Genomic DNA, 12,512 nt, shown 5'->3' on the forward strand with positions numbered 1-12,512 from the left:
AGATAGTTGCATTTACTGTCACTATGTTTGAAAATAAAATCTTGTCTAAACAGGGAGCTGGGCAGTTAAAAAAACACTAATGAGTCCCAGAGTTATGTTACCAGGTTATATTTGACTGAAGCCCACACCACATTTCAGGCCAAAAAATATTTCACCCCACAGAACTAAAAGTAGGCTCAAGTAAGGTGTATAAGGTGTATAATTCATCTACTTTAGAGGGCCTCTATTTTTTTTTTCTCCTTCTGCACTTTTCTTCAGAAAAAGGATCTCATTTTGGCCCCAAGTAGACACAAAATGACCTGCACTATCTGTTGCCTGCAAGGCAGTTTTGGATATATATTTACATATTTGGCCATGTGAAACCAAGTAAAGAATTACTGATTCAACCAAGCGTGCATAATTATATGGATTTAGATGTTTTGTGTTTTCAGCATCGCCTTGTTTTGCTAAACATAAAATAATGCTCCAATTGACCTTATACTTTTTTTTCCATAGACACAGGAAAACCAACCATGAACACCAGTTGTTTGTTTAAGGAATCACCGTATCAATAGTTTATGAGAGGCCCGGGGATGGAAAAGTTAGACTGACATTTTCACACCTGCAGTCACCAGCTCACAGAAGACAGTAGGCAGAAGATATACACATAAAACACTCCAGTTATCATTTGTAGGCAACCAGCAACAGAAAAGTGGGGAAATGGAAAGAATAAGGCTGAGATTATGATAGAAACAGCAGCAGAAAATTAAAAGTCCTTTAAAAAAAAAGCAAAAACACATTAGGACTGTTTGTTCCATGTACTGGACACTCCTTTGGAAAGCTAATGACCACAGTTTCTTAAATTAAATTAAGACATTCGTATCATTGACAAGTCTAGTCTTAAAAAAGCTGACACTCAATCAACACAAACAACTATCTGTGCTGAGGTGGAATTGGGAGAGGCAGTGTCGGATGGCGCTGGCCAGGAGCATCCGCTGCATCATTCATCCGTGCACAGATCTCTCTCCATGAGAAGCTCCAGAACCATCATCCAGGTCTGCTTTGGGACCCAATTCCCGTCCAAGGTGTCCTTGAGGCCTCCCCAGCTATCCCTCGGGGGACCAAGGAAGGACAGAAACATCCAAACCCTCCTGCTCACTGGAAAGCACAACGCGGGGAGCCTGCAGAGCCTGTGGGTGCTGCTTCGAACCCTCAGGGGGAAGGTGCTGAGGGGGGGGGTGGGGTCACGATTATGCCCGTCAGACAGGACAGCCCTGTGTGGGCCCGAGCGAGGGTCACGGTTACCCTGGCACAGGCCCGGGGGTCACGGTTACCCCGGTCAGCCGGGACAGCCCTGTGTGGGCCCGAGGGGGGTCACGGTTATCCCCGGACAGACAGACACGACGGGACGGCCCTACTCAGGCCTAGGGGGGTCACGGTTACCCCTGGACAGACGGACACGACGGGACGGCCCTGCTCAGGCCTAGGGGGGTCACGGTTACCCCCGGACAGACGGACACGACGGGACGGCCCTGCCCAGGCCTAGGGGGGGGTCACGGTTACCCCCGGACAGACGGACACGACGGGACGGCCCTGCTCAGGCCTAGGGGGGTCACGGTTACCCCCGGACAGACGGACACGACGGGACGGCCCTGCTCAGGCCTAGGGGGGTCACGGTTACCCCCGGACAGACGGACACGACGGGACGGCCCTGCTCAGGCCCGGCACAGCCCCGGCCCGGCTCCGCAGCGCCCCCCGCGGCCGCCGCCGGCAGCGCGGCGCTCGCTGCTCCCCTCCCCCGCGCGGCCGCTCCGCGCGCACACACCGCCCCTTCGGAAAAAAAAACAGCAGCGGCTGCTTCCCCGCTTTATATACCCTGCTAAAAATAGCCTGCCGCCGGACCGGCCAATCAGGAGGGGGCGAATTTCGAATCGGGCCAATGGCGGGAGCCGTCACGGCCGGGCTCGGTCACGCCAGGAGGAGCCGCGATGTCTGCCGCGCGGCGATTGGGCGGCTCTGACGTCATCGGCACGCGGGTCGCGGGGCGCGCGGCGGGGATTGGGCGGCGGCGGCGGGCGGCGCGCCGGGATCACGCGGGGCGGGGGCGGGCGCGGGGGCGGGGCGGCGGCGCGGCCGGGCAGAGCTTTGAATAGGGAAGTTTTGCGGGGGGCTCCGCTCGCAGAGTCCGCGCCGTGTTTGCAAATATTGGGGCCGCTCCTGCGCCAGGTCCGCCGGCCGCGGGAGGGGGGACAGCCGCGCGCCCGCCCCGGGAGACGTCCTGCCCTGCTGTGCGATTAAACTTTGCATGAAACTTTGGGTCTTTTTTCCTCCCCGAGCTCCTCAAGGAATTAATATATATCTCTATATATACAATTTTATTTTTTTTTCTTTTTTTCATCTCTGGAGGAAGGGGGGGGGGGCTTGGAAACTGAGAGCAGAGGTTGACACCCCCCCGCACACACCCCGCAACCCCTGCACATAAAGGAGGCATCTGTATTTTTGGTAACCAGCACTGACTTTGTTGTTGCAACTTGAGACATGGATGTTCTCCCAATGTGCAGCATCTTCCAGGAACTCCAGATTGTGCACGACACGGGTTACTTCTCAGCCTTGCCGTCCCTGGAGGAATATTGGCAACAGGTAAACGAGGATGTCGATGTTGTTGTTGTTGTCGGGGATTTTTTTTTAAGCCGTATTAAAGGATAAGCGGATTTAACAAAGAAAAAGAAAAAAAAAAGGCAAAAAAAAAAAAAAATCAAGCCCAAGTGTCAGCGAGGAGTTTGGGGAGAATACAGCACAAATGTGTAGAGATGTTTTGAAGCAGGTGTTTCGGCTTTGAGCAGACGGCTGTCTGGGGGGAACAGTCCCGAGGCGGATGGAAGGAGCTGCGCATCCCCGTCTCTCCCTGTTTACCGCCGGCGCTGCCGGGGGCTGTCAGCGCCCGCTCCGCTCCGCGGCCGCGCCGAGCTGCCGCTCGCTCCACACCGAGTCCTGGCAAAAGTTTTGCGCTTGTACCAGGTCCAGACTCCACAGCTGGGTCTTGTCATCCGAGCTCCCTGCCTTGGCCAAGGGCTGCTTTGCGCCCTGTGCTGTGGTTTATGTTTTTGGTTGGTTTTTTTTTTTTTTTTCTGCTGGTGTTTTTTTGTTTGTTTGTTTTTGTTTTCTTTATTTTTTTTCCTGCAAATGTATACTATTATTGTTTTTGTTCCTGGCGAAGACGGGGAAAAAGCCCTCCAGGAGTGTCGGCACACACTGTGTCTGTGTGTGTGCATGTGTATGTACATGTACAGAGCGCGGCTGTTCCCAGCGCAGGGAGCTTTGTCGAGCCCGTGAGTTGTCAGTCATATGACAGCGATCCCCTTGTGCTAATTGCCGTGGCCGGGAAGGGAGAAGAACGGACGCTTCTTCCCTTTAATGGACATATTTTTTTGCCCATTTTTTTCCCCCCTTCCTCTCTTTGCTGCGATGCGAGCAGCGGGACGGCAGGGTCTGACAGCCCCTGGGGCTCGGGGGAGCGGGGCCGGCGCTCCGCTCGCTGCCCGGCGGGGGCTGCTCAGCCCGGTCACCGGATCGGATACCTGCTGGCTTTGCAGAAGGACGAAGGAGCCTTTCCCAGAAGGTTGAAATGCAAAGTGTTACAACCTTCACATGCCTACTAATTGTATGCAATGACTTTTTTTTTTTTTTTCCCTCTCCCTGCCCCCCGCTCCCCTTTCAGAGCGGCAGCTCCATAGTACGTGATTGAAATGGAGCTAAGTAGTTTCCTTCAGGCATTCGGGCTCTTGGCGAAGCGCCAGCCCTCGTTCCCAGTAGCCTTCAGAGGCATTTAAACTCGGAGAGCTTCACTCTGCTCCCCATTACTAATCTACCTAATGAGGAATTTAAATTAGCCGGGAATATGAAAGTTTAACAAGATCTTAATAAATGCCTTATTTTGCTTGTTTTCACGGAAAATCAAAGCACTATTGTGCTGTCCCTGTAGAAACCCTTCTTGTTTTTAAAAGCATTGCAACCCAGTTCCCTAATTATAGACAAATACACAAATACCGTGTGCAACAGTGGGTTTGGTTTTGGGGATTGTTTGTGGTTCTGATTTTTCTGTCCAATTTTTGCCTACACTCGGAGCCTGACCGGAGCATGTGACCCAGTTTACTGGAGCAGTGCTGGGGGAGAAAGGAGGCTGCTCCCATGGCGGCTCTGCTCGTGGGCAGATGGAAAGGGGCTGTGAAGGGAATGTGTGGCATTTGGGACCGGGTTTTTGCTACCGGGCTTGGAAAAGATGATCTTGCTAAAATAAGTAGTGTTTGGTTTGGAAACTTGGTATGTCCGTTTTCTGTGTAAAGCTTCCATATGGATCATTTCCTATAGTGGAAAGAATAATCCCGAAACATCAGCTTGTTGCCATAACAGTTCACGTTCCTTTTTTTTTTCTCCCTTTCTTTCCTGTTCTCTGAAAGACGGCTAGAAAGTCAGCAGGATGAAATGAAATTGAAACCCACAGTTTCACCCATTTAGGGTGGTTTTGTTTTTTGTTTTGTTTTCTGTCATGGAGTCAGGGGAATGTGGTCTGGGGGGAAGTTGTCCATGTACTGTTACATGTACATTTGCAGAGTACTTTCTTGGCAGATGGTCATGGTTTTAAAAGGAAGTCTCCTTTGGCATTGCGTGAAAGAAAGAGATGACTCATACAGTTGCACTCTTGGCCAGTAGATAAAGTTCTTGTTCATTGTGGGACTCCCAGCAGGACCTCAGAGTAATTTCCCATTTCACATCCTATAGAACAGAACATTTCTATTCTGGAACTTTTTTCCTCCCCTCTCCTCTGTTGTTGAAGTTCTCCATGTTCCTCTGAACACGCATGGGAGCAGTTTGGCTTATGTGGTGTGCATGCCAGTGTGCTTGGAAATTACATTCTTTGAAAGTCGAGTGTGCTGTTTTCTCATGCACAGGAAATGGGAGGATGTCTGCTGCTCCATTGATGTCCCCAGAAGACAGGCCAGCAGCTCCGCAGCCATGCTGAAATGTGGCTTTGTTTTCTGACACAGGGTTTGGGTTTTAGCTGGGTGTCGGAGCGCATTGTTTTCAGTAGGGTCTTTTCAGCCTCGTGTTTGTGTGAGAGAGATACAAAACAACTTGAAATTAGTCAAGGCGCAAGAGCGAAGTGTAGTTTTATGTTGTGGTTCTCTATGGTCCTTTTCAACATCAGCCTGCTGAAAACACAGATTTTATGATGAGAGTGATGATAATTTACCTGAGTCATTAGAATGCTATTTTGGAAACCAAAGCTGACTTGCACCTTCAGCTGTGTGTTTGAACTCTTGCCCAGGTCTTGAAAACTGATTTCTTTTCATCGTAACAGTCACCTAGTTACGGCTTGAGGAGCCTTTAATTTGTTTTGAACCCAGAAACCTCAAATCGAACGTACTACATTCCTGCATGCCTTTTGAAGTGTAAAATAATTTGGTTTATTTTTAAGCAGGCCTGTAACTTTCCTCTGTTTTTTTCCTTCTCTTTCACCCAGACATGTCTGGAGCTGGAACGGTATCTTCAGAGTGAACCCTGTTATGTTTCTGCATCTGAAATCAAATTTGATAGCCAAGAGGATCTCTGGACCAAAATTATTCTGGCACGTGAGAAAAAGGAGGAATCTGAACTGAAGAACACATGTGTCCCAAAAGAGGACAATCTTGCTAGTCAGAACTTAGAGACCAACAGTTTGAATTCTGACGTGAGCAGCGAATCTTCAGACAGCTCTGAGGAGCTCTCACCCACGACAAAGTTTACCTCTGACCCTATAAGTGATGTTTTAGCCAGTTCAGGAAACTTGAGTTCATCTGTCACTTCCACTCCCCCTTCATCTCCTGAGCTGAGCAAGGAGCCTTCTTCCCAGATATGGAATTGTACGCCGGGTGAGTTGCATTCACCGGGGAAAATCCGTACCGGTACCACTGGAAAGACTGCAGAGAAAGGTACACCCTCCGCCGGTGACACCTCGCCCGATGGCAGAAGGCGTGTTCACAGGTGTCATTTTAACGGCTGCAGGAAAGTTTACACCAAAAGTTCACATCTGAAAGCACATCAGCGCACTCATACAGGTTAGTAACCCTATGCTTATTAAGACCTGGCAACTGCTGTAGGGAATACCCTGTGGTGGTGGTGGTGGTGGTGTCACAGCTGTTACTCAATCACTGGGTGGTAGCCCAGGTTTGGAGAGATGATGTAAGAGTAGCAGAGGCTTACCAGCATGGATGGCATCACTTCCTCATTCCCTTCATGAGCCAGGGCGCTTGCTGGTGGATTAGGCTGCTGTCGTAGCAAATAGGAGCCACTCGTCTAAGCAGGCACTGGCTGGGAAGCTGCAGCAGCACGTGGTCTTCAGGAGCAAAGGTCCAGCCAAAATAGGTGCCAGGCCTTTCTTGACAATTATTTGTAAAGCAAAAGTGAGCTAGGACTTTTTTACTAAAAAAAAGGCATATATATATATATATATATATATATGTAAAAATCAGTCAGATCACTAAATACTCTAAGAACTTCTCTTTATGCTTCAGTCCACATTGGGTCTATTTTATCAGACATACCAAGGCCTTGATTATATTAAGTCTAGCTATATTTGTAACTCGTTTAGCACTTACACGTGCCATTGTTATCAGCAAAAAATCTTGGAAAACCACAGTGTGTTGTTGTCCTTCTGACACATCTGCCCAATTGGACATAAATGTATCATCTACTGTATAATTTGATCCCAAATTACTGAGCAGCAGCATTTTATTTTTATGAAACCTGAACTAAAAATAACAATCCTGTGTGTTATTGGGAAAGAAAGTGAGGAAGATAGACACTTCAGGGCTTTTATAAATATTTTATGGTTGAAGTAGCCTGCTGATGTGCTTGTTTGAGCATTTTTATTTGACATCGCTTTATGACAGCAGTTAGATATGTAGAGCTGTGCCTTGGCTCAGGAGGCATGGCTTAATGTGTGGAACTGGCATGGTGTTCTTGGTGTACCAATCCAAACACCTATATGGATGGTTGGCTTTTTTTTTTTTTTCCCCCCAAGATGTGGGAAAGAGAATTCAGGGAGAAGATTTTATTTTGACTCTTGAGCTTAACATTACGTGGCTTTTATGGGAAGCTTGGATGCTCCCATTGTCGTGCAGAAGTCAGATAAAACAGGATTATTTCAGAAGAAAAAAAAACTATTTCCTCTGAAACTGTGGTTGTTGAGCAGACATAAATAGCTGCCAGGCTCAGAAGTATTGCAGAACTGGTGTTCTGGTGCTGTCTGGTTGAGAACGTTCCTGTAAATGGAAGTGGTATTTCTTGAATGCTGAAATAGCAGTGTTCAAAGTGGTATGCAGGCTTTTCCAAGAATAAGTGGCTCAGCAGAAAGGAGGTTGCATGTTATGCAGATGAGCGAGTGACAGAGGACTTTGATGCAATACAGTAGCCTAATTGCATTTTGGAGCCTAGCTGTGCTGTCTTTAATCACCTTTGTGAGGTGAATGGTACCTGTTTGGGAGTAAGCCTGCCATTAGGGATGAACAGGAATGGTAGAGGGCTGGATTCCTTTGTTTCCTGGGAGCCTGTTTAATCACTTTTTTTATTATTATTTTTCGTGAGAATGAGATTATTTGATGTGCTCTTGCAGCAAGACAAGTAGGAATCATGTGGATGAATTTTGTGAGCCTTCTTTGCTTGCATGTTCTGAAGCATTCAGATAGGTTGAATAAAATTGTCTGTCTTTGGAGGAGTGAAGGAGGTTTACACAGAAAATGATAGCACCTGTCTTTGAATGAAGTCATGACTAACATGTAATCTGCTTTCTTTGTAGGGGAAAAGCCTTACAGATGTTCATGGGAAGGGTGTGAGTGGCGTTTTGCAAGAAGTGATGAATTAACCAGACACTTCAGAAAGCACACTGGTGCCAAGCCTTTTAAATGTAGTCACTGTGACAGGTATGTGGTTGAAATGCATCCTTTTAAATAGTTATTTAAATGGTTATTTTTAATGCTTGTTGGAAAGCCAGTCTAGGCTGCTTTTCATGGGAATTATTTGGGAACACCACCGTGTCTGGTAGTTTTAAGGAACTATTGCATATTTAGGCTGGAAAAACCCTTCCATTCTACTAATCGTTGGGAAGTGGTTTGTAGCTCCATCTTGCAGATGAGCGTGGAGAAGTCCTCAGTGCTACCACCCATCTGCAGAGCTCCTGGGTGCCCACAGACACCTGGAGTGCTCCCGTGTATCCCGGGAATGCCGAGTCCCTCCTTGCCAGCTGTGTTTTGGAGCAGCAGAGCGAGGGGAGGTGCCTCGGCCCCGCGCGCGCGTGGCGTCCCGGCGGCCGCGGGCTAACGCGCAGCCTCCCTCTTGCCTTGCAGGTGTTTTTCCAGGTCTGACCACCTGGCCCTTCACATGAAGAGACACCTCTGAGTGGGTCAAGAGGTGAATCCTGCGGGCTAAGAGGCGTCAAGGTTGAAGAGCCTTGAGCGGAGGGATGCGTGTTCCAGCCAAAGCATGCCATTTTGCACCCTACCCAGTTGCCTCCAGGACCTCACTTCCTTGAAGGTCTTTTGAGGGCTAATAAGTCATGTAAGAACGGCATAGCAACCGCGGTGCGTGATGTTTGGGGTTTCCTGGACTCATACACTGGTATCTAACCTTCTGAGTGGCTCCTAAGCCTTTGCCGTGAGCATGTGCACTGAGAATGTTAATGATTGGGCGACTGTATGCGATGAGGATCTCTTGATGACTGTATGCTGAGGCACATTTTTTTTCTTGTGGTTGTTTTATAACTGTAAGAGAAAAAAAATAGTCTGAATGTCTTGTATGTGAGGAATATCTCGTGAGATGGGACGACCACCAATCATTTCCAAGGGGTGGGGGGAGGGGTGTCTGCACCTTTTTAGAGGGAAAACCTGAGAGGGGGAAAGGGGGGAATAAAAAGAGTCAGGATGCCAGAATGGAAATGGGGAACCTCCCTGTTCCTGTGTGAGAGGAGCTTTAGGTGTCTGGTGCAGCTATTAAACGTGCAATGTGTCAAGTAGCTTGTTTTACTTGCTACAGAGCTCATTTGTAATCCATTGTATAAGCTGTGTATTTACAAATGTAACACAACTATAACTTTTCATTATAATACAAAGGTTATTGCATGGTTCTGGGGAACTATATGCTTTTCCATTCTTTAATCAGGACTGCAGTTTTGATTCCAGTTAAGAGCAGCTAAAATACAATTGGTCTAATGTTACATAATGTATGGAACATGAATAATTTTTTTGTTGGGTGGATAAAACCACTATTGGTTAGAAACTGATTTTTCTCATGCAGCTAATTTTTCTCTTATTTATGCCTTGAGGACTAACTTCTGGTTTTCTAGCTGTTAATGCACTGTTGACCTTAATAATGGTGCCTTATGCAAGTGACCTTCTCTTGCAGGGGGTCTTATACAGGGGTATGGGTGATGCATGCTTTATTAAGGCTCTCTTTTCACCTGGCATTGTACTGTATCAAATGTATAATATGAGGGGAAAAAAAGGTTACTTCCAGGGTCCTCCTTCACAAAGACAAATATAGAGAAAAGTCATTCATGTCAGTACAGTATTTGTTTAACTTAGACAATTTGACTGTGTTACAGTATAATGCATATGCCAATTGAATACCTGACCAGTTCTGCCACCTTGAGACTTTTTTTATATTGACCTTGCACAACAACTGTGTATATACACACCCCAACTGTACTTAATATGTCAAGTTTTCATACATATTAAAGATACAGAAGTATTAAAAGATGTATTTGCTTAAAAGGCACAAGTTTCACATCTATATATCTAGCTATCTGTTGGTCATACAGAAAGAAACTATATTACTTTTTTTTTAAAAGTGGGCAGAAAAATAATTGTGTATGTATATTTGTGTGTACAGTCTGTGTATGTGTGTATATATATAGATAATATATAAATATTTTTTTTAAAAGGAAAAGAATTAGAACACATAGCTAGAAAATGCCACAGCCCATCAAAATATTCCCTCTTCCCCCTTCCTCCCTGCAATATGGTCATTAAGGAGACAAAGAAATGAAAGATACAGTTAATTAAAATCTAGCATTTTTAGAGGCTTTACCTTTAGCTTAATGGTATGCTAAAGGCTTTGTTGGCATTCAGTCCTTCTCAGACTGCTGACTGTGTTTTGTAGTTATTAGGTTGTCTGGAATAGCGTATCTGTGGCCATTTAAGAATGATATGAACCGAATTTTGGCATGCTAAAAGAATATTAGCTGTGTGCAGAAGAAGTACACTCGGGTTTTGGCCTTCCAGCTTACTGGAGGACCTGTGAGTGAGCTAGTTGTTGTGGTGGTTAAGCTCTAATTTTACATAGTTCAGCTAAAATAAAGACTGTTTTTTCCTAGAGTAGGAATAGTCTGTCCAAAACCAGTTTTGTTTTGTTTTGTTTTTTTTAAACCAGCTCACTACAGTTGATGCAATGAAACATGTGACCTGTTTCTTTTACTATATCAGTCTTGCTTACTCTGCTAATATTTTGGTATATCTTCCTGGAAATGTATGTAGATAAGTGGTTTAAAAAAAGTATATGCAAGTGATCTGGTTCTATGGAACACACAGGCTTAAATCATTCTCATTTCATTTTTGTTTTAAATTGCCTGAAAATGCACTTTTTTTTTTCTTCCCCCAAACTGAAAAAAATTTCCAGAAAATGAATTTCTATTTACAATTGGGTTTTGTTGTATTTTTAACTCCTTGTTTGCATTGTCCTTGGCTTAGCCGTAATTCTTATAAACAAGAAATTAAAAAAAAAATATAAAAACAAACAAACCAACCCCAAACAAAAAAAAAAAAAAAAACAAACTTGCACTGGCTTGTCTCAATTGTGAAATACCATCAGACTTGTGTGGATGGGGTGGGGCTGTGTGCCATATGTCAAATGCCTGTAATTTTCTTAATAAGCAAGTACATTTTGTTCAGGTGATAACTGAGCCTCAATCAAGCTGAAAAATAATAAAACATTTTTGCTTGAAATTTAAGAAGAAAAAGTTTCTATTAGTGAAATTTCTTTTTTTGTTTTTGAAGCACCCTGTTATCTAAAGAATCTCTTTGTAAGATTTTTGTAAAAATTTTGTTTTACAAGATTTTATTTGAAATTGTTTTTTGCAAGATTGTTATATTTCTGTATGAATGTATTTTTTATTGGAATAACATAAAAAGAAATTCTTATCAGCATCACGTGTCTGTTTTCATCTTTCTTCTCTCCAAGTCCTACACACCAAACAATGTCAAGTACTATGTTGCTGCTTTGTCTTGAGTCACACCTGGTCACGGGTGCAAACACCTTTGGGTCAGGTCATTTTGTGGAAGACAAGCCCTGTTGGGAAAATAATTTTGGCAGTAGAAAACTCGGAGTTCTTCCATATCTGAAAAGCTGCTCTTGACTCATTGTTTGCCTCAGCGGAATAAATAGTTAATGTGATTGTTACTGCAAGACTGCACCTTCATTTCAAATCGTTTGTTCTGCAGAGGTGAATGCACATGGGACGAGTTTGGCATGTGGGAAAGGAGGGTCAGTGGGCATTCAGAGGGAAGGACAGAGCCACGAGGGTGGTGGCTGGGCTGGAGGCACCTGCCCTTGGAGCTGCCTGGTCCATGGGGCAGCAAAGCCCAAAACCTCTGTGGAAGGAGAGCTTGGAATGGACTGTGTGAGATCTGCCTGCCCCTGACTCATCTGAGGCTGCTGTGGGGCTGACCTGACCCACATGCTGGTGGTGACCTTCAACCTGTCAAACACAACCTCTCTGAACCACATTCTTTCAGAGCAATGGCTCTTGAAGGCATGCCTGGCGTGCACCCTGGCTCAAGACCCACGCAGAACTTGTTTGATGTCGCCTTGTGCCTCCTGCTTGGTTCATGCTGGTGTTAAAAGTCCTTCCAGCATTGAGTAAAAACAGTGGCAAAATGGCAAAGTTGTATGCTGAGACACATGTCTTTGAGCACGTGAGCATTTCAGTTTGTGTTGACATAAAATGGATTTAGATGATTTAGAAATGGTCTAAAATTATGCAAAAGAACTGAAGCAATAAATAGAGATTGAGGCAGAAGCAATGTGGAAAAGGGACCCTTGCCACCTTCCCCATTTAGCCCTGCAGTGGGCTGGTAAATGGACATAATGCCTGCATTAGGCATGGAAGAAATGGCAATTTAGGCAAATGAATGATCTGCATTGGGAGGGGTATATTGTATTTTACCACTGGTATATCTCATACAATGGAACACAGATATCTTCTGGGAAACTTAAAGTTTCAACAGAAATAGAAAAGGCTACTGAGGTTTGGGGATTGAGATATTTTGCCTCATGAAGAAATGGAAATATTTTTAAAGAACTGAGCTTGACCTCCTTGGAGATTCTCCACCCAAAATGTTCAGTGGGTGTGTAATATAGAACAAGGATTGGCAAATTTTTTCCTGTTTATTCGGTGTGTGTCATCTTGGGCTGTGTCATGCTCTACCTTAAAAAAAAAAGAAAAA

The 12,512-nt window shown here is 45.3% G+C and overlaps 1 protein-coding gene across 1 annotated transcript; it reads left to right on the forward strand.

Annotated features, from left to right (window-relative positions):
- Positions 1–2,117: 2,117 nt before the first annotated feature.
- KLF6 (KLF transcription factor 6) lies at positions 2,118–11,213 on the forward strand. Its single transcript, XM_084217647.1, has 4 exons — positions 2,118–2,619; positions 5,501–6,074; positions 7,814–7,937; positions 8,361–11,213. The coding sequence occupies exons 1-4, from the start codon at positions 2,518–2,520 to the stop codon at positions 8,410–8,412; spliced, it is 852 nt and encodes a 283-aa protein (XP_084073773.1). The 5' UTR covers positions 2,118–2,517; the 3' UTR covers positions 8,413–11,213.
- Positions 11,214–12,512: the final 1,299 nt, after the last annotated feature.

The sequence above is a fragment of the Fringilla coelebs genome (genome assembly GCF_963513975.1).
Source record: "Fringilla coelebs genome assembly, chromosome: 1".
Lineage (NCBI taxonomy): Eukaryota > Metazoa > Chordata > Aves > Passeriformes > Fringillidae > Fringilla > Fringilla coelebs.

What these genes read in the sequence shown, in the direction of transcription:
- KLF6 (XM_084217647.1), top strand. Translation starts at nt 2,518, where the DNA reads ATGGATGTTCTCCCAATGTGCAGCATCTTCCAGGAACTCCAGATTGTG. An exon ending in TGGAGGAATATTGGCAACAG is followed by an intron (nt 2,620 to 5,500) that starts GTAAACGAGGAT and finishes TCTTTCACCCAG; the next exon opens with ACATGTCTGGAGCTGGAACG. An exon ending in ACATCAGCGCACTCATACAG is followed by an intron (nt 6,075 to 7,813) that starts GTTAGTAACCCT and finishes CTTTCTTTGTAG; the next exon opens with GGGAAAAGCCTTACAGATGT.